The 21720-nt window shown below is 45.8% G+C and overlaps 1 protein-coding gene across 2 annotated transcripts in view; it reads right to left on the reverse strand.

The window, feature by feature from the left end:
• DPF3 (double PHD fingers 3) overlaps nucleotides 1-10259 on the reverse strand; it is a 183700-nt gene extending 173441 nt beyond the window's left edge. The window contains exon 1 of one of the 2 annotated variants that reach the window (XR_014546480.1): nucleotides 10174-10242. Coding sequence is in view for 1 of the 2 variants with exons in the window: in XM_083607328.1 (XP_083463454.1) it covers nucleotides 10174-10205 (32 nt within the window). In the remaining variant the exon portion in view is untranslated. Of the gene's footprint in view, nucleotides 1-10173 lie in introns of both variants that reach the window. The other variant, XM_083607328.1, reaches the window with a different exon arrangement.
• Between the last annotated feature and the right edge of the window lie 11461 nt (nucleotides 10260-21720).

Genomic DNA, 21720 nt, shown 5'->3' on the forward strand with positions numbered 1-21720 from the left:
CTCCGTTCAGTGAAGAATTGCACGCCCTGTAACTAGACTCTGCAGTATTAAAAGATATAACATTGAACACCAGCTTTTGATGAAATATGAATAATTGGGTGAAGCAGCCCACATCAGTAACACCCCAAAGGAGTTGCCTGAGGAGCAAGTGCTATAAGAAACCAGTCAAGATTCAGTGGAAACACCCTGTTGTGATTACATTCACACCATACGGCTGTGGAATTTGTCATCTCATTCTCTGCCAAGATGCAACAGTTCTGGGCACTGCTGAACATGCCATCAAATGATTCACAGCGGCTGAAGTTGTATTTTGCTTATATTACAACACCCAGCCAGGGAAAGTGTGACCTAAGATGCATTTTGCTGAACTTCATCAGCTATTCCCATATGAGGGGAGAATTGGTGTATTGGAGGCCATGCCAAAACTTCAGAGACTCTAAATTAAATCCTTCCTTGAGGCCATTGGGTTGGAATCTGTGGCTCGAACGGGCTCTTTTAGGCTATAAACCATGTCATGAAAAATTCCTGACCAGGGCTTCTTGCAGTGGTTTAAGAGAGAACTATTTAAAATTTGATTGCAATGTTCTTCTCCTTTGTTATGTTCTCATTCAAAAGGAAAATAAACTCTTGCTTTTCTACGCTATACCCAGCACACTTCTGTTGTGCTGGGTTCAGAAGGCTACTACCATGTTACAACTTGTGCTCCTCAAACAGTTCCAGCAGAGAAAACTAATGGAATTGCGTAGTTATTCATCACACAGGTAGCGAGCGCACTGTGGCCTCTTGGACAGAGTTGTGGCTTTGGATGCTTCCCTAATGTCACCGCATTATTGCAGTCTGGAGGGACACAAAGAAACCATAACATCGGAACATCGGAACATAACATCGGAACAGGTATCTGAAGAAGTGTGCATGCACACGAAAGCTCATACCAAGAACTAACTTAGTTGGTCTTTAAGGTGCTACTGGAAGAAAAAAAAAATTGTTTTGACTATGGCAGACCAACACGGCTACCTATCTGTAATCGGAACATTTGTGGTATTAAAAGTTACAGGGTGTTAGCAGGAAACTACAGGACATACACCTATTGCAAACAAAGCAGTATGCCCCCCACCCAAGAGCAAATGCTATTGAAAGCCTGAGAGCCAGTGTGGTGAAGTGGTTAAGAGCGGTAGATTCGTAATCTGGGGAACCGAGTTCGCGTCTCTGCTCCTCCACATGCAGCTGCTGGGTGACCTTGGGCTAGTCACACTTCTCTGAACTCGAATGACCAGAAACTGAATTAGCCCCACTCACCCCACAGAGTGTTTGTTGTGGGGGGGGGAGGGAAAGGAGAATGTTAGCCACCTTGAGACTCCTTCGGGTAGTGATAAAGCAGGATATCAAATCCAAACTCTTCTTTATTTATAACTGCCCATATAACACCACAAGCACAAACCAGATTGTATTTCAGTAAGTAGTCCTCTAACCTCTCCCACAAACTCTCTTCCTCTGACAGCATGCTCTATGCAAGTGGTTTTCAACCAGTGTGCTGTGGCACCCTGGGGTGCCTTGAATGATGGTCAGGGGTGCCGCAGGCAGCACTGGCCTCTGTCCCTCTTTCCTTCCCTCCCCCTCCTCTGATGCCCTTTCGCATCTGGCTTCCCCAAGGTTTGCACAGCTGTTTATTGCAGCAGCTCTGGCTACGAGCTCTGCGGGCAAATGGTGCCTCTTGAAGGGATGGGGTGGCAGCTCAGAGACCAGGGATGGCAGCAGCTCAGAGACCAGGGATGGCAGAGGAGAGGAGGCTGAGTGAGGGTGTTTGAAAAAGGGTGAGAGGCTGCCAGCTCCGTAGGCAAGGGGTGACATAACTGGGCTCCTGAGCCCCACAGGGGTACCAAAGGAGTTGGTCAAGGGAGCCATGGACTCAGAAAGGTTGAAAACCTCTGCCACTGGTCTTCAACTGGTGGGTCATGGCTTGACCTGATTCAAAACGGGTCACTGTAGAAGCACTACCACCATGCAGATATATGGTAAAAGATTAAGAAATGGGTCCCCAAATGCATGTTTGGGTTAAAAGTGAGTCCTGGAAAAGTTGAAGATACCTGCCCTATGCAACCCCACAATACTTGCTTGTTTCTGATTAATTTTGGTTTGGTGTTGTTTCTACTAGTTTAGCCTAGGAGTTGTTCACATGATTCTGTTCCGAACATAACACCCTGTGATTACCACAAAGGAGTGTACAATGTGATGTGTACAATGCTCGCTGCACTATTAAAGGAGTGATAAAGAAAGCAAACTGCTGAAGCTGGTTATACTGGGTTATACTGCCCGGATGTTGTCTCCAGACCTCACTGAAGCAGCAGTCGAATGACCAGAAACTGAATTAGAAAGTGTAGGGTAACTGACAACATACATCAAAACACTCACAAAACCACATGCCTAGATTGCAAACATGTGATCAGAACACAGACTGACAAAATCTAGAGTCCATTGCTTAATAATCCATTGGGATTCATCTCCCAGGATAAGTGTGCAATGGGGAAAAGCCCACTTCATCTCATAACACCCTCAGAACGTTACATTGTACTTAAATCTCATTGAAATTGTTGAGACAGTCTCACCAGAAGTTACCTTGTCCCACTGATTTTAGTCATACTTAAGTGCAAGAACCCATTATTTCTGCAGACTTTCTTTGAAAAAGATTGAATGTGGAACCCATTTAACAATTCGAAAACTTTCCCCAAATATGTTCCCCATTACCATGAAAGTCCTTTCCCTCCCATCCCCACAGATCGGGAGATTTGTAGCTTAGAATTCTTGCAACCATTTTGATTTCCATGTCCTTTGAATGTTATTCCCATCCAAGCCTATTATTGGGGCTTTTGGGGTGGCAGGGGGGAGGAGAATACAGTATGTATAAACAAATGTAGAGGCTTTGAGAAATTCCTTTCCCACCCCATGACAAATTTATGAAGCCAGCTCCACCCATCCACACAACCTGATGGGCTTTGCAAGACTTGAATTTTGAGGAAACAAATTACAAAAGCACTAAGCAGCTAATCAAGTCATTCATGCAACTAAATAAAAGGGGAACCTGTCATTTTCCAGATTCCCCAATAGTACACCCTTCCCCCAGCTCGTAACAGTTCTCATTTCCTATCTCTAGCCCATTTCATTCAGCATCCACATCCACTCCCATATCTTGCGGCTATATTTACCCAACACTTTTCCAGGAGGTCAAAGATACAAGGATGACAGAGCTTGACTGATTAGGATGGTTTTGCTTCTGAAACAAATTATAAGTGGGATGCATTTCAAAAAGCGTTTCTAAATGTCGAGAGCCACAGAAGTTAAGAATGCAAGAAGAGCCTTGTTGGACCAATGAGGGTTGCCTGGAGCCTTTGTTTAAGCAGTGGGGGGGGGGGAACATTTCTCTTCTCCCAGGCCTTTGACTAATTTAATCATCAATGTGGGGTGGGAGTATTGTTTTTGTTTGTTACTATGTTATGTATTTTTGTGTTTTTATATTGTAAACTGCCATGTGATCCTTGGATGAAGGGCGGTATAGAAATTGAATACAGGCAATGACCAATGTAGGCACATCCAAATGACGTGCAATCACACATGCATAGCGCTGAACCTGGAAGTAGCCCCAAAAAGTCATAAAAATGTCACAGAAAGTAGAATGGGGCAGAACGGGAGTGAAGTCAAACCATTGGGTTAGCATCACTGAATTGACCTCCCCAATGTACAAGTCTGGGCAGTGTGGATGGAAGTCCTGGGCTGCCCGGACAATAGGACCCCCTCTCGGCCTTCTTTAAGTGGTCCAAAGAAAGCAGAGCAGTATGTCTGGCACCAGCTTGGTTGCAGTTGTCATCAGAAGGAAGCATACAATATGTCATCCAACCAACTGTCTTAGGGACCAGATTTGTGTAGGGTTTACTCCTTAACCTTCTCTTCTCCTGCAGATAGCCTGCAGGGCAGCAGATGTTTAGGAACAGAGTTTTCCTTCTCCTAGATGGGCTACCCTCCCAGGTTGGCGAGCCCCATGAGCCCCATCTGCTTACATTAAACAGTGGCAATTGTCACTTGCATAATTGCTAACACAGCAGAGCTGTTGCTTTAGCATAATATTTTGGATTGGCTCATGACCACCATCAGTTTGCGACAATGTGCTGTTATTCTCCATCCCAGCTGCATCTCTGCTGGCACATTGCTCCATAGATTTAAGCCTCAAGACTCTATTTTTTTTAATGATTAACATCTGCTGAAAGGACTACTCAGTGCCAGACTTGTTTTGTTTTTTTTGAACCAGCAAGCAGGTAGCTATTAAACTCCAGTGGGTTTTTTTGTTTGTTTGTTTTTTTAAAGTACAATTATCTTCATCTGTACTTCATCACAGTGCAGGTTTAGATCAAGGCATAATCATATTTAGGGGGTCTTTTTGTTTCCTTCACCAATGAGACTCCTCAGGCTTGCTTCAGACACACAGCAGCCACCTCCATGCAAATGAACTAGTCCAGGCTGGCTTGGACACTTCTGTGTGACTACATTCTTCTTTTTTTATTCTTTGTTTTCAGGCCTGTTAAGCCTGGCAATAGTTTGAGGCATGTTAGTTACTAAGCACATGATGGCTGCTGATTTCATCAGCACACACACAAAAAGACTCTCAGGGCAGCGTAAAGACTAGCAGATATATTGTGGCTTAAGCTTTCATGGGCTATGGTCCATTTTGTCAGGTGCATGACATGTTATCCCAAATTTTGTGTGTGTGTGTTGGTACACATATGTATGTATTCCACATAAACACTGAGTTGTACCCAATTCTGCTAGTATGACCAGAAGGGACACTTGCCCCAGTGAACTCTTGACCTGTCTCCCCACTCTCGGCTCCTGCAACCCTCAAAAGGCCACTTCCAGTGAACATGGGATGCTCATTGTAGGCTGGAATGTGGGACAGAGCACTACAGGAGATGGGATGTGGAATAGTCTGCAATCAGGCAAAAGCATCTTTGGTCAGCAGAGGAGAGCAATACTCTGCCCCACATCCCAGCCCTTTACTAAGGACCCCTGACTTAACTGAGGAGAGGTTTTTGGAAGGTAGCATAGGCCTGTAGGGGAGGAAAAGGGTGGGAATTCCCTAGTGCAAGCAATGTTTATGCTGGCATTCCCAAGGGAATACTGGGGAAATTGTAAAGAATGGAGCCTCTGAAAGTGAACCGTCATTCATTTTGTGGTTGTTTGTTTACATTGGAGGCTGATTCTCTCTCCCAATGAGATCAGAATGGAGATCACCAACCAGGAGGAAGATTGCATTGGTGAGGCTGCCTACGGACTATACATTTAAAGCACATGTCTTCCCCCAAAGAATCCTGGGAAGTGTAGTTTGCCCCTCACAAAACTACAATCCCCAGGATTCTTTGAGAAGAGTCATGTGCTTTAAATGTATGGCTTGTACATTGCCTCGGGCACCAACCACTAGTAGTACAGCAGGAACAGAGGGGAATTCTATAAAACTTTCTTAGCACTTCTCATGAGCAGGAACGGATTGTGGGAGGCGGGTAACAAGGCTGGTAGGAAGAAAGGAAGTGAGGTATCCAGGGATGAAGATGAGCTGGGGGACAAATTATGTCTTGCATGAGCAAGGACATTTCTTCAGACTTCAGGTGGCCACAGGGCCTGGAGACAAACAGGTTGTGTATGTATAGTAGTGACCAGAGGGGGAATGACTGCTGGGAGGAGCGCAGAGAGAAGAAATACTGTACCATGATGCAGTTGCAGCAGCTGCAACAAAGCATGTTTCTCCTATATTGGTCTCCACAGCTGGTACCTGCAGCCTTACAACAGTTTGACTTTACTCCCAAAGGCACACTCCTCCACTGTCTCCTGAGGCAGGTGGATGCCAACTGTCCCAACTGTCCACTAAGAGGTCAATATCAACAACCATCAACAGACAACCAACAGGAGACACTGCAGAATCCAAATACAGGCAGTGATAAGAACATCATTTAATCCCTGCCCGCCAGGGTGTTAAAATAAGGCAATGGCAGGCAAATACAGGGTGGAGAGAGACACCCTACTGCAGACAGACAGACAATAAGTTTCCAAAACAAGCAAATGTAAAAAGTCTCAGTTGTTTATGGCTGCTTGATCCTGCAAGTTTTGTCCAGATAGCGCCAGCTTCCCTTTCTTGATCAAAGGCAGGCCCAGAAAGGAAAAGGAAAAAAATAGAAGGTGAATAAAGGAGGGTAAACAGAGATTTGGGGTCAAAAGGGAGGGAGGAGAGGGTTGCACAAACTGTCTCACATATTACTGCCTTCGCCACCAGAAATAAGCCTCCCTTGAGGAGTCTATTTTCCCCAATTCAGACAAGAACAAGTAGGTAGTTCATTTTTATCCAAGGTGGGTCTTTGCCCATGCTTAGCCTCCCCACTTCTCTACAGCCCAGGTTCAGGAATCCCAGCCATCCAGCCCTCTAGATGCTCCCTGCCTTTTCGCACCGTGTGGGCAAACAAGGTGTTCAGCGGGAGAAACAATACAATGGGCAGTCACACCATTGGCTGAATCCCAGAAGAGAGGGAGGGAAAGCGGAGAAGCGCCGGAGACACCCAAAAGGATCTGCGGAGGCATCGCTATTGTAGGAAAGGAGGAGGAGGAGGAGGAGAGCACTGGGAAATTGAAAACAAACAGAAAAGGGCCCCCAGTGCCTCCAGTTGGGAACTTCAAAGTATTTCTTCCGAGTATCCGGCGGGACTGGAAATGCAGTACTTTATATTCCCCACGTGGAATTAATAGCGCTGCCTAGTTCGGTGTTATACTTAAAAAGAAGGGATTGTTATGCACCAAGGATACAAAGCGTTTAAGGGGGCCGCTGATTTGGGAGGTCGAGCGATACCGATGGTGACCAGGAAAACCTTTTCGAGGCCAGTTTCTTTGCAAGGGGAGACGGGGACGCCAGTTGTTTTGAGACATCACAATCAAAATGCAGATGATGCTCGACTCCCTTTCATTGTCAGGAAGGAAGGACACACCGGGGCTGAGACGCATCGCGCTGCGACCCCCCCTTCTCTGCCCCCCCCCTTATGTGTCTTAACTGCCTTTGCCCTCATAAGCTGGCGCGATGTATGTTTATATGGCCGATATATATTTATACGGGTTATCCTGATCAGCAACTTTTCCAGAAGAAACGTTCTACAGTATTTAACTGCGTTCAACTAACGCGCACTAAAAACAACGGCGCAAGTTGTGAATCTGGAAAATGGACACTAACACCACACACACACACCCATTCCTAGGAAAGCATCTTTGCTCCGCGCGCTGCCTATTGTTTCCTTTCCGATCACCCCCGCGCGGGGGGGGGGGTGTTGAAAGGAGAGGAGAGGGCTAATTATATTAAAAGCCTGGTTCTGTCCCTTTAAAAGAGCGGGAGAGAGTCGGCGGGGGGCGAACTCGGGGCCGCAAGATGAATTCGTCGGCGGGCAGCGAAGGGCTCCCAACGGGTCACGTGGAGGGGCAGGAAATGATTGATGCACAAGGTTGCTGGGCGCGAAGAAATTTAATAGCGCCGCGCGAGGAGCGGCTTCCCACTTCTGCTACTTCGCCGGGCGCACACGCTTCGTTTGCACCAATGATGTCAGCGAGGCTCGACTTCGGATCCACCCCCCACGCGCCTCCCGCCCCCTTCCAGGCTCGCGATGAAAATATTGCCCTTCCTTCGAGGGAGCCCCTCCGGAAGTGGCTCCTCGAAAAGAAACTTCCACTCAGCCTTTATGGTAGTGGCTTCGTGCTGGCAAGCCTATGGCCATCGGGGCTTACTTCCGAGTAAACATGCCCGGGAGTGGGCTGCTGCTGCTGCTGCTGCTGCACGCCCAGCGGATCTGTGCAAGCAGGAGTCAAATACTGGGCTGACTCAGGTGCAAGGGTTGCATCGGGACCGCGCAGGCAATAGGGGGCAGGGCTGGCTGAGCTGTCAAGGCGGCCACTAACTGCTGCACTTGGGGGTTTCAGTAGGGAAGGCTGAGCGACCTCGCCCCCCTGAAACCGACGTAACACGTGCGACTCCAAGCGAGCATAACTCCAGATCCCTTCCACAAGATGTAAGCGCATACTGGATCAGGGCTGAGGAGGTGTGGGTTCTCCCTCGCCCAGCCCTCAGCAGTCACGACCAGGGGTGCCAACTTGAATAAAATATTGAGGGGGGTAAACCCCACCCCGCATAATCGATCACAAGATGCAGCTCACGCACACTATTTGCATGGCAATGCCCATCAACTTGGGGGGGCGGCCCCCTCAAATGGAGGGGGGCGAAGGGACCTCGGCCTCTAAGGAGTTGGCTTCTACGGTCACGAAGCTCTAATCTTACCTAGCTCTCTGGTTTGCTATGAGGATTTTTTTTTTTTTAGCAATCTATTTTCATAAAAACCACGTGCGCCGCCCGGAGCCACTCGGAGGAAGGGCGAGATACGGATGTGACAAATACGGTGTTTTTAAACTTTGCTGGGAAGCTGCATCGTCCATCCGCTTTCGGCCACCGACTTTTGTGTGGCCCCGCTCTCTCCTCCCTCACCATCGCAGGAAGGGGATCGCTCGCTAATGATCTGAAAATCGCAGCTGCCGCTTCCCCGACGGTCCTGCTTAGAATTCACTAAAGGAAAGGGTCTCATTATGCAAATATTTCATTCCAGAAAGGGAAGGGGGGGAGGGGAGATGTCAGTTATTTAAATATGACAGCTCGCCGTGCATCCTCTCTCCCCAACCCCCACCGCAATCCCAAATTAAGGCTGCTGCTTCCTCCGGTTTACTCTCCCATCCATTCACATCAGCGAAGATCCCCCGGAACACCCCTCCGAAGTGTGTGTGTTTTTCCCCCGATCGGAGGAAGGAAGGCTGAAAGGTGGCAGACCCCCCCGCCGGATAACTTCAGCGAGTGGTAGCGAAGCAGCCCCAAAGGAGCTTCCCTCCCCTCCGCCACTACCACGCCAGGATCCCTGATCCGATCCAGTCCCCGCTGCAACTGAGCGCCGGTTCCTTCGAGCGCAGAAGTAACCCTGAAAAGGTTAAGGAAAAGGAAAAGCCCCGCCATCCCCAGTCGCGCTGCCAAATCCCGCTCTCCCTTTAATGCCTGGGGGGATTAAGCTGGCTGTGCGTGCTGCAGACCAGAAGGAAAAACCGGGGAGGTTCCGGAGAAAACTACTCGCCTTTAACCACCAGGGTTAGGAAGGCGCACACGCACCCCGCCCCCGACGTAGTAGGGCTGCCCCCAGAACCTGCACACGGAGGCTTTCTGGATGATCTGGAGAGCAGCCAGATTTCACCCTCAATTGCACCCTGGCGGCGTCCACCGAGTGGATGCATTCCAGAATCGAGCTCCGGAATCCTCTACTTTTAAAAGCGAAAAAAAATAAATATATCGAACGGTATGCAAAGCAGATCGCCGGACTTCCTGCGCTTTATCAAAAGCAACCAGCCACCAACCCCAGTCATTCATCTAGAACAAGTCGGTCTCTCTCTCCCCATACACACACACACACATACAAGTGTAATGGCTAATATGTCCCTACTGTCCTGCCATGAAAAGATCCGTGCTGCCCTTTTGCCAACAACGAGCCAGCCAAACGCTGGCGACTCAAACTCCTTCCCTCCCGCAGCTTTCAAGCCATCCCCGAACTGCAAACGGGGGGGAAACAACTCCCGAAACTGCAACCCGAGCGTTTTCCAAGCCAGTCCTTGTGCGCCCGGTTCCCACCAATCGATCTTTCTGTGCTGGACGCTGACAGCGCTGCAAAGGCAGCCCGGACGCCGCGCGCAGGACTCTGTCAAGTGCAACGCACCCCCTCGGGGATCCGTCAAAACCTTGCCGTTCTCGAGAGCCGAAAAAGCCCCGAGAGCTGCGAGCGGCGCCGGTGCCTCAGCGCCCAGAAACTCCGCTTTCTCTTCATCGCCGCCAATCAATTAAGCAGGACGCGGACGTAACAATTTCTTCTTATTAATTACCGAGCGAGAGACTTCGTGTGTGTTGCACAAAAAAGAGAGAGAGAGAGGAGGAGATAGGAAAGAAAAGAAAAGAGCGAGGGAGGGTAGAGCAGCTGGGAGTCTGGAGACGCCCGGTTCAGTCTGGCAGCATGCATCGGAAAGGCGCCCTTTTTCATATTTAAACCACGCGGAATATGTACATTTTTGATTCCTACTTACGCTTTCAGGGGGTTGTGAATGACAGTCGCCATTTTGCTACAATGTAACAGAATATTGTGTCTCGGAGTTCTAAAGGTTCGCTCAGGGGAAGCGCTCGGCCAATCGAGAAAGTGGATACCGGCCCGCCGCCCAATCAAGCGCTGAGGGCGGAGCTAGGGTTCTGCTAGTTATTAGGGGAGCTGTCAAAGCCCAGAGGTCACTCCCTTTCTGTGCAACTGTTAAGAGAGCAGGTCTTAAAGGGGCAGCGACGCGGCAGAGGGGCAATCGGCGCTCGAACTTAGATAGCGGGGAGTTTTAAGAGTTTTTAATAATAGTTTGGGTCTTTAAAAAAACAAAACCGCACACGCACAGAGGCGAGAGTGGGGTGGGTGTGCGCGCGCGGGGGTGAAACATAGTTCGTTCATTGTTTCAATAGCTTCTCGTTTGCCGAAGAGCATCTCCTCCACCACCACCACCAATTCATATGCAAGGGTTGGGTTCGTGCCATTTAATGGGGGGGCGGGAATTACATGTGTGCTGACCCTCACTTCTTCAGTTGCACGTTCTAGTTGTTCGGGGTATTAAAAAAACCCAAAACAAAACATGGTGGTCTCCATTTTGTTTCCCTTGATCTCCAGCCACTTTCCCCTTTAGGTTTCTTGGAACGCCGCTCGGTAATTACAGTGACTTCAGGGCAGCACCCTTCCCCCTCCGCCAGGAATTTCTCTGTGTCAGTCATCCAGCTTCTGCAGCCAGTGCACTAGTTACATAATGCACAGTGGCCAAACCGACCGCCTGTTTGTTTCACTCAAAGCAACTTTTTGGAAGCGTGATCGTCTGGGTGTAGCGTGTTGAGACCTGACCTCTCTGATCTTTTGACATGAGAAAAGGGAGCGGGAGGGAGGGAACTTCGCCTACATTTCATTAAAGCACATATAAGTGCTCCGAAGCAGCGAAGTAACTTCTCGGAGGCAGCAGGTCTTCTGACTGCAAGGGAAAGGAGTGGAGACGGTGCCCCATTTCTGGGAAAGACACCAAGACGTCTGAGTTTACCTGTGGCTAATTACATGAGTCTGCAAATGAATTACCCAGAAGAGGAGCTGAAAGATTTCTGATGTGTCTAAAGGCTGAAATCGTAACCACTTGAGAGTAAGGTGAAATCCTATGCATACTTACTTGGCAGTGAAGCACTTGGAACTCAATGAGACTAACTTTTGGGTGAACACACACAGCAGGCATGTATGTGAAACCTAATCACTGGACGTTTGAGGACTGCACTGTTAAGCACACTTTGGGTACTTCCAGATAGGGACCTGGTATCATAAATGAGTCGTCGGGATCTACTTTTTCTGTGTGTGTGTTAGGCATGCTAGCTTCCACACATTCCTCTCCCCACCCCTGTAATGGATATTCACGGGTGTTCCACTACTTGCCATCCACACCAGGGTTGTTGCTTTCTGGTCTCTCCCCTCAGTTACTTCTCCCCTGGCATCCGCTACCTTTTTAAATTACAGGCATGGACACAGGTATTTCTATACATCTGCATACCTGAAGAAATTGCATCCTAAGAATTGTACTTGAGCCAGCATAGCCAGCCTTGTTCAGCTAGCTACCATGTTTTATTGGGGGGGGGGGAATGAAGGGTGGGGCTTTGGCCAGGGGATAATTTTTAAAATACTGTGGGTCTTGTCAAATACCTCTGTGTTTGTTTGTTTGTTTGTTTGTTTGTTAATTAAAGGGGGGTCAGGTGTTCATACAGTGATTACAACCTCTCAGGAGATATTGAGAGAGTCTCTCCTCCAAACCAGATGTGAGGCAATCGGTAGAAATAGGAGTCTTGTATTGTTATCTGGGGCAACTGGAAACAAAACGGGACAACCTACTGAAACAATAGGGACAACGCGGGTGGCACTGTGGTCTAAACCACAGAGCCTAGGGCTTGCCGATCAGAAGGTCAGCAGTTCGAATCCCCGTGACGGGGTGAGCTCCCGTTGTTTGGTCCCTGCTCCTGCCAACCTAGCAGTTCGAAAGCACGTCAAAGTGCAAGTAGATAAATAGGTACTGCTCTGGCAGGAAGGTAAACGGCGTTTCTGTGCACTGCTCTGGTTCGCCAGAAGCGGCTTAGTCATGCTGGCCACATGACCCAGAAGCTGTACGCCGGCTCCCTCAGCCAGTAAAGCGAGATGAGCACCGCAACCCCAGAGTCATCCACGAGTGGACCTAATGGTCAGGGGTCCCTTTACCTTTACCTTTACTGAACACATGACAAAACACTCACCCTAAAAATTGCACTAACAAGCTGGGAGCAGTTGCAGGTGTACACTGGGCTAGTTTTACATATCTGATTTTCCACATTAAGGGGAAATCCAGACTAAATGTAAACAAACAAACAAAAATGCCAGCCCTTATGTATGTTTGTTTGTTTGTTTACATTACAATGTCATGTGGATGCAGGGTGGGTGTGGAATTGTGAGCATAGCAGCAACAATTTCACTATAAACTCCCCTCTGGAAGCACCCTTGCTTAAGTCAGGCTTCCTCAACCTTGGCCCTCCAGATGTTTGTGGCCTACAACTCCCATCATGCCTGACCACTGGTCCTGTTAGCTAGGGATCATGGGAGTTGTAGGCCAAAAACATCAGGAGGGCCGAGTTTGCCTATACCTGGGCTAGAGGTTTCCTGTCCCTGCTTTAGATGGCAGAGTATATTATTCATCTTACTTCAAAATGTGGCAAATCAGCCCTGGGACATTTGGAGGCCCTCCTACAAAGTGGAGTCCTGAGCTTTGATTGTGAGCAAGGAACTTGTTCCAACACAATGCTCCATCTGTGGTCCTGTAAGCTGTATGTCTGGCTGTCTGTAGTTCTGCACATGCTCTTAACTCAAGAGGGATGATCTGTTGGGAACGGATTCCCAACAGTTTTGAACAACGCCTCCTATGAATGGAGTTTGTACCCTACTACTGTGGGAATGATGGCATCCTCTAACATAGTGGAGGGTGTGACTACTACCCAGGCTCAGCTTCCACAAAGGATACTCCAGTCAATGAAATTGTTGCTAGACCAAATATTGGGGGGATGGGACAGGACCAGAACGGTGTTTTTTATTTCATGCAGAAATCAAAGGCATGCAGTGTGATAGGAGACATCTACCCTGGACATGCCTTTACAGTTAAATGCAAGTTAATGCTGATACAAGGCATCTGCAAGGCATACCTAACCTACCCCATATGCAGTGCAGTGCACATCTGGCCTGCTTTGACACCATATGGAAGCTAGTGTGGGTGTGGTGTGGCATGCTGTTACTGCACTGAACATTTTATTAGTCTGAAGGGCAACTTTCCCCGCTTCAAAATACTGCTCTACAAACATGCGCATAGACAGAAACCACAGAAATGAAATCAGACCTCCCAATTTACATCTTTATCAAAAGGCAAACTGGGCGCATTTGTTTTTGTTGAACTTTGTGTAGTTGTACAAATAAACCCACGATAGTATCTTGATGAGAAATAACTGGAAAGAGGAAGAGAATGTCAGTAGGATTGCTGCATGGAAATGTATCACTGCACAGTTTGCATCCGAGATTAAACCGAAAGGTGGCAGTCAGGCAGTCATGGATTTAATGGAACCGAACCGCACTTGCACCTTCCTAGAGACAGTCATTGTGACTGCGTGTGGAATGATATTGTAATAAAGGGGGCAACAGAAAGAGCAAAAAACCCAGTTCATCATCTTTGTCCAGCAGCACTAAACAGTTGCTTATCAGCTTGCAGTGCAGATCTGACTTGTGTTTCAACTAAATCTGGTCTCATGACATGCAGTCTTATACAGTGGTACCTCGGGTTACATATGCTTCAGGTTACATACGCTTCAGGTTACAGACTCCGCTAACCCAGAAATAGTACCTCGGGTTAAGAACTTTGCTTCAGGATGAGAACAGAAATCGTGCTCCGGCGGCCCGGCAGCATCAGGAGGCCCCATTAGCTAAAGTGGTGCTTCAGGTTAAGAACAGTTTCAGGTTAATAACGGACCTCCAGAACAAATTAAGTACTTAACCTGAGGTACCACTGTACATGCATGCCCAGGAGTCTGTGTTTAAGACTGCAGCCACAGGAGTCTTAAACAAAAGAGAGAAAGGACCATAGTTCAGTATTATTTTCATGTTCTCCAGTCCTACCATTAGGAAGCATAAGATGCTACCTGTTTGGGGGCTTCCCGTGGGCAGCTGGCTGTCCAACATGTGAAAGAAGGCACTGGATTAGATAGGCCTTTTGGCCTGATCCAGCAGAGCTTTTCTAAAGCAGTCTGCCGACTACATACTTACATCGTTATACCATCATAAGCAGGGGGCATTTGGGGCTTATCAGGCCCCAAAATATCTCTGTACACATGTGATTATTGAATCAAGGAATTGGGCAAAGTTCACAATGGATACAAGTCTTTGTGGGGGCGGGGGCCATATAAGAGGCCATGGTACAAACTAAGCCAAATGCAGCCCATCAGCCATGGATTATGCCCTTCAAGGTGTCTGACATGACAACAGCAACTCTTTTTGCAGTGTGAGGCAGAGAAGAAAACAGGGGCCTTATCGAGTCCCTGACAGGCCACAGCACACACCTAGCGGGCTGTTCAGCTTGGTAACTCTCCAGTTGTTCCAGACTGATATATGATATCAGTAGATTTTGTCTTCATCCCACTACTATGCTGAAAGCAAAGTGGGTTTTGGGGGGAGAGGAATTGAGAGTGTGTGTGTTGTTGTTGTTCTTGTTGTTCTTGGTTTAGAAGTGGCCTAGATATTCAATTGATCCAAAGGATCCACATAGAAAGTTTACGTTGTGAGATGTTATAAGCAGGGCTGTTTGCTGCATGGATAAAGTAATATGTGCATAGACTAGTTCAAAGATACCTTAGGTCAGGTACCAAATATAAAGTTCTATGAAACTACACAATAAGAGTTTATACCCTATTGGTGCTCCTTGTAATTAAAGGATGTATTTCTGGCTGCTGTAACAGTTCTTATGGGAGGCTGTTTATCAGCTAATACAAAGGAGAGGTTGGAACTGGCCCAGCCCTTTGAGCAACCTAAAAATCAAAGGGGAACCAGATAAGAATTTCATAAAGAAGATATGCTGCAAAGTCCAGGAATGCTTCTTCCAAGATAAGCAACTCTCACTTACCTTCTGCAGAGCTCCGGCATTCAGGAGTGTGGGAATCTTTCCTTAAAATAACTGACACCTGTCAAAGTTGTTTGCAACTCACATCCTCTCATGAGATACATAAACAACTCTTTGACTGCAGCATTAGAAAGAAGCTGCAACTGCAAGTGTACCAAGCTCAGTGGTTTTAAAAAAAGTACATGCCATTGTTTTAAAGTCTGGTATCTCTGGGTGGCCACAAAGAACATATTTAGCCTCTAAAGTCTCTCTTTAAGCATATATACTTGGGACGAATTTGGCTCATAATTCACATAACAGGAAATTGAAATTAATTTGTCCTCTTGGGTTTCATTATACAGAGGCAAGGGAAAGCTTGAGTGCAGTTGGACATGTATTCTGGAACTTAAGAAGGCTGATTTCAAAAAGCTTAAGGAAATAGTAGGTGAAGTCCCATGGTCAGAAATACTCATGGAGAAGGGAGTCCAATATGAATGGGAGTTTCTTAAAGGTGAACTACTGAAGGCACAAAGGCAGACAATTCCAACATGAAAGAAAAGTGGGAGGCACCCAAGGAAACCAATGTGACTGCATAAGGAGCTTACAGATGAGCTGAGATGTAAGAAGGGAATGTATAAGAAATGAAAGAAAGGAGAAATCACAAAGGAAGAGTATACACCAACAGGTGCAGGGAGTAGGTCAGGCAAGCCAAAGCCCTGAATGAAATCAGGCTTGCAAGAGAGGTTAAAAATAATAATAAAAGGTTTATTCAGCTATGTTTGAAGCAAGAGGAACAAGCAAGTAGTATGTCCCTTGTGTGGAGATGATGGAGAAATGCTATTGGGTGACAGAGAGAAGGTGGAACTTCTACTTTGCCTCTATCTTCACAAAAAAAAAAGAAAGCAGTGCCCAACCTGGTGATAACAGAATAAATAATGCAAGGAGGGAGCTGCATCCCAAGACAGGAAAAGAGGTGTTAAGGGAACACCTAACCTTAAATGACTTCAAATCTCCAGGGCCTGATGAGCTGCACCCAAGGGTACTAAAGCAGCTTGTGGGTGTAATTTCAGAGCCTCTGTCTATAACCATTGAGAATTCTTGGAGAACAGGTCAGGTCCCTGCATACTGGAGTCAGGCAACTGTTTTTCCAGTCTTCAAAAGGGATGGGGGGTGGGGGAGAAGATCAAGAGCAGATAATAAAACAGTCAGTCTGTGAGCACTTAGAAAAGGATGCTGTGATTACTAAGACCTAGCATGGGCATCTCAAAAATAAGTCGTGCCAGATGAATCTCATTTCTTTCTCTCTCTCTCTTTTTGATTGAGTTACAAGCTTGGTGGATCAGGGAAATGCTGTGGACATAGTATATCTTGATTTCAGTAAGTCTTTTTGAAAAAGTCCCCCATTATAGTATTGCGGAGAAACTGGTAAAATGTGGACTGGATGAGGTAACTGCCAGGTGGATTTGTAGCTGCTTGACTGATCAAATGCAAACAGTGCTCACTAATGGTTCCTCATCATGCTAGAAAAAAGTGACAAGTGAGTTGCCGCAGGGTTCTGTCCTGGGCTTGTTGTTGTTCAACATCTTTATAAATGACTTGGATGAAGATATGGAGGGGATGCTCATCAAATTTGTACATGAAACCCAACTGGGAGGGGTGGCCAGTGCTGTTGAATACAGAACTGGGATTCAAGATGACCTTTAACAGAGAACTGTGCCCAAACTAAAAAAATGAATTTCAATAGGGAGAAATGCAAGTTTATACAGTGGTACCTGTATACATATGCTTCAGGTTACATACGCTTCCGGTTACAGACTCCGCTAACCCAGAAATAGTACCTCGGGTTAAGAACTTTGCTTCAGGATGAGAACAGAAATCGTGCTCCGGCGGCACAGCGGCAGTGGGAGGCCCCATTAGCTAAAGTGGTGCTTCAGGTTAAGAACAGTTTCAGGTTAAGAACGGACCTCCGGAATGAATTAAATACTTAACCTGAGGTACCACTGTACACTTAGATAGGAAGAACCAACTGCACAAATATAACATGGAGGACACCTGGCTTGCCAGTAGTACATGTGGAAAGGATATAAGGGTCTTAGTAGACCACAAGCTTAACATGTCAAAACTGTGATGCAGCAGCAAAAGATGCTAATGTTATTCTAGCCTGCATCAACAGAAGTATAGTGTCCAGATCAAGGGAAGTAATAGTACAGCTTAATTCTACCTCAGTCAGATCACACCTGGAGTACTGTGTTCATTTCTAGGCACCACAATTTAAGAAGGATGCTGACAAGCTGGAATGTGTGCAGAAGAGGGTGGTGACAAAGATGATCAAGGGTCTAGAAACCAAGCCTTATTAGGGAGCTTGGCATATTTAGCCTGGAAAAGAGAAGACTGAGAGGAGACATGATAGCCATCTTCAAATACCTAAAGGACTGCAATGGGGAGGATGGAGCAAGAAGTTAGTTGTTAACAAATTGTTCTGTACTTTGGCTTCAGCCTCTCACAGCGTGACCATTTCACTCAGTTGGTCCCAATGTTCTAGTTGTCTTACCCTTAAGTAACACATTAGCAAAATGGCAGGCGCTCTTTAATTTTTCCAGGTCTTGGTTACAACAAGCATTGACTTATCCAAATATATTTAGCCCACCTATAGTGCCAAAAACCCTTCAAGGCAGCTAACCATCCTTAGCTAAGATACAGCAATTAAAACAATTAAGAACATTGAACTAACACAAGCAGCAAAGCACTACAAAAAGCAGCAGCTAATGGAGGGAAATCACTTCCATGATCCAGGACTTCAAAATGCCCTTTGAAACAACACAGGCTCTGCTTCATCCTAGAAGGCCAGAAATGAAAGAGCAGGATGCATTTCCTAGGAAAGGAGTTCAAGAGTTTTGGCACCATTATAGAAAAGGCCATACCATACCTCAGGCAGTGGGGGAAGATGGAGCAGAGCCTTTAAGGACAAACTTAGTACAATGGTACCTCAGGTTACAGACGCTTCAGGTTACAGACTCCGCTCACCCAGAAATAGTACCTCAGGTTAATAACTTTACATCAGGACAGTGGCGTAGCGTGGGGGGTGCAGGGGGGGCCGGCCGCACCGGGTGCAACATCTGGGGTTAGGGCAAATCCATGGGTTAGGGGGCGCAAATCCACGGGTTAGGGGGCACAAATTACTTGCCTTGCCCCGGGTGCTGACAACCCACGCTACGCCACTGCATCAGGATAAGAACAGAAAATGTGTGTTGGCGGCGCAGCAACAGCGGGAGGCCCCATTAGCTAAAGTGGTACCTCAGGTTAAGAACAGTTTCAGGTTAAGAACGGACCTCCGGAACGAATTAAGTTCTTAACCTGAGGTACCACTGTAGTTATTTAGGTACCCCAAGCACAGGCCATGTAAGGCCTTATGGGGCACTTTGAATTGGGATCAGAAACCAACTGGAAGCCAATGGAGTTGTTTCACAACTAGTGTCCCGTGTTCTCTTTGGTCACTGTTAGCAAATCAGTGAACTTTTGGTGCAGATTTGTTTGACTTTTTCCACCGTTGCTGCTCACCAAGTTGATGTTTTCTCTGAGGTCTCCACAAGGGTTGGCAAATTTGCCTAGAGCAGCACGAGGAATCCTTGGGAACGCACCGCCTCCCTCTCCCCTCATAGGGCACTGCCTGGCCGCAGCCAGCATTTGGGGCCTTCCCAAATGTGCAGAGCCAGTGTGGTGTAGTGGTTAAGAGCGATAGACTCGTAATCTGGTGAACCGGGTTCTTGTCCCTGCTCCTCCACATGCAGCTGCTGGGTGACCTTGGGCCAGTCACACTTCTCTGAAGTCTCTCAGCCCCACTCACCTCACAGAGTGTTTGTTGTGGGAGAGTAAGGGAAAGGAGACTGTTAGCTGCTTTGAGACTCCTTAGGGTAGTGATAGAGTGGGATATCAAATCCAAACTACTACTCCTCCTCCTCCTCCTCCTCCTCTTCTTCTTCTTCTTCTTCTTCTTCTTCTTCTTCTTCTTCTTCTTCTTCTCTTCCTGCCTATTTGCATACAACATGCTCTCCTCAGATCTCTCCAAAGGGGCCCCCATTATCTTGTTCTAGGGTTGACCCCCCACTGAAAACAGGTTTAAATTTTTAGCATTGTTGAGTCCTGACTGAAGCTAAGTTCCGGCTGAAAACTGGGACACTTCAGTTCATATTACAGTACTCTTGCAAGAAGCACAAAACTTCACTACATGAAGAAATCTATCTAGCAGCAGAAACCTCCCTATACCCTGAAAAAGTAGCATGCTGATTGGCAGGCATGGCCTCACTTGGGCCCTACCAATCGTATGTACCCTCAAGATTGCCACTTCAGTATTCAACCACAAGCCAAACCCTTCTACATGCAAGTCAATGGGCACATGCAAAACGATTTATAAATGTCTGTATGCAGTATGTACATTTCCCTGCAAATTCTTTCCTATATGTTGGTCTGTCTGCACACCTACAGCCTCATATTAATTCAGATTAATATCAGATTAATATCATATCAGATTAATTCAGATATGTGCAAATGCATGTTAATGCACATGTAAACCAGTTTGCCTGGTTGATGTCCATAAAAATTTTACTGGCAAAGCCTTACAGACTAAGAAAAGGGCTTTGTTTTTGGATTCAGTCCATTTGAGTCAGCTAAATCCAAGAGCTGTAAACTTCACCATGAATAATGGATAGAAAATTAGAGACACAAAACTTTGGAAAACATTCTCTCACTTACTAGTTTGTCAAATCTCCCCGTCTAGGCTCCACATTTCCCAGTCATAGAGCTAATGAGACTGTACAGAATTATCTAGAGAACACCAATAAGTCTACAATAAATAGCCTAGGAAATAATTGCATTGATGTTAAAGTTATCTTGTTTTAAGGACTTAATGTTAACTGTTTTGATAAATATAATTAATGTTCTAACTGTTGTGAAAAATAGAGGATCATGTGGGAAGTGGGGGGGTAATGTCATGCTCCTTCTGGGGTAGTTTGTTCATCTTTATTTATTTATTTTTTAATTTTAATTTTATTGGAATTTTAATTACAACATAACACAAACCCCCACTCCCATACAGAAATCCATCCTCATTAAATGTGAACATAACATACAGTGAGCATAACATACAAAAATACAAACAACCAAATAAAAGACTTCCTTTATCCTGTATCTGGCCTCCTTATTTACTTCTTATAAACTGTTTCCTTTTATGAATAATTATTAAGATTTTTCTAATTATAACTTAAATATCCACAAAGTCTCCTGCAGACATTAATCGAAACAAGTCCAGGTATGTATTTTAGGGCACTGTTTTGTTAAGTATTCTCTGCATTTTCCCCATGCTTTTTGAAACTCTTGTCTAGTGTGATCTCTAACTGCCTCTGTTAATCTAGCCATTTCAATATACTCTAACAGTTTATCTTGCCATTCCTTTTTTGTTGGCAGTTTTTAGCAGTTAGGATTCTTGCCGCTCCTGTGGCATAGAGGAATATTTTCTGATCTTCTCTTGCTATACCTGTGTCCGTTATCCCTAGTAGAAAAGCTTCTGTATTCATAAAGTTATACTTAAACATTTTTTAAGTTCATCATATACTGTGTTCCAGAAGCTTTTGATTTTTTCACAGTTCCACCAAACATGTATAAGTGTCCCCTCTGTTTTACCACACCTCCAGCTCAGATTTGTTTTTGTCTTATACATTTTAGCTATTTTTGTAGGTGTTAAGCACCATCTATAAAACATCTTGATTAGGTTTTCCCTCAATACTTCACAGGCTGTAAATTTCCAGTTCTTTCTCCATAGTTCTTCCCATGCTGTTAAGTTAATGGTTTTCCCAATATCTAAAGCCCACTTGATCATTACCTCCTTGACCTGTTCGTCTTTGACCTCCCACTCCAATAATGTATCATACATTTTTTATATTACCTTGGTTTTGTTTTGTAATAACACTTTTTCTAATAATGAAGGTTCATTTGAGAAACCTTTTTTCTTATCTGTCCTGAACACTTCATTTTCGGCAACACGTTCATTTTAACCACCGATATTTTGCCAACAAGTGATAATCTTAACTTATTCCAGATTTCTTAATCTCTTTTTATTACTTTCCAGGTTTTTATGTAATTATCTTTGAACAGATTACTATTATTACTGGTCAGCCAAATTCCTAAATACTTGGTCCTATTTACTATTATTAATCCTGATATCTCCTGTAGTTCTTCCTTTTCTTGCTTGGTCATATTTTTGACTATCATGTTGTTTTATTATTGTTTAACTTGAAGCCGGCTACTTTCCCAAATTCTAATATTCTTTCACTTATCTGTAGTATGCTTTCTTTGGGGTTTTCAATAGTCAGAATCAGGTCATCTGCAAATGCTTTGATCTTATATTCCTTTTTCCCTAATGAG

Source organism: Podarcis filfolensis, assembly GCF_964270895.1.
Source record: "Podarcis filfolensis genome assembly, chromosome: 1".
In the NCBI taxonomy this organism is placed as follows: Eukaryota; Metazoa; Chordata; class Lepidosauria; order Squamata; family Lacertidae; genus Podarcis; species Podarcis filfolensis.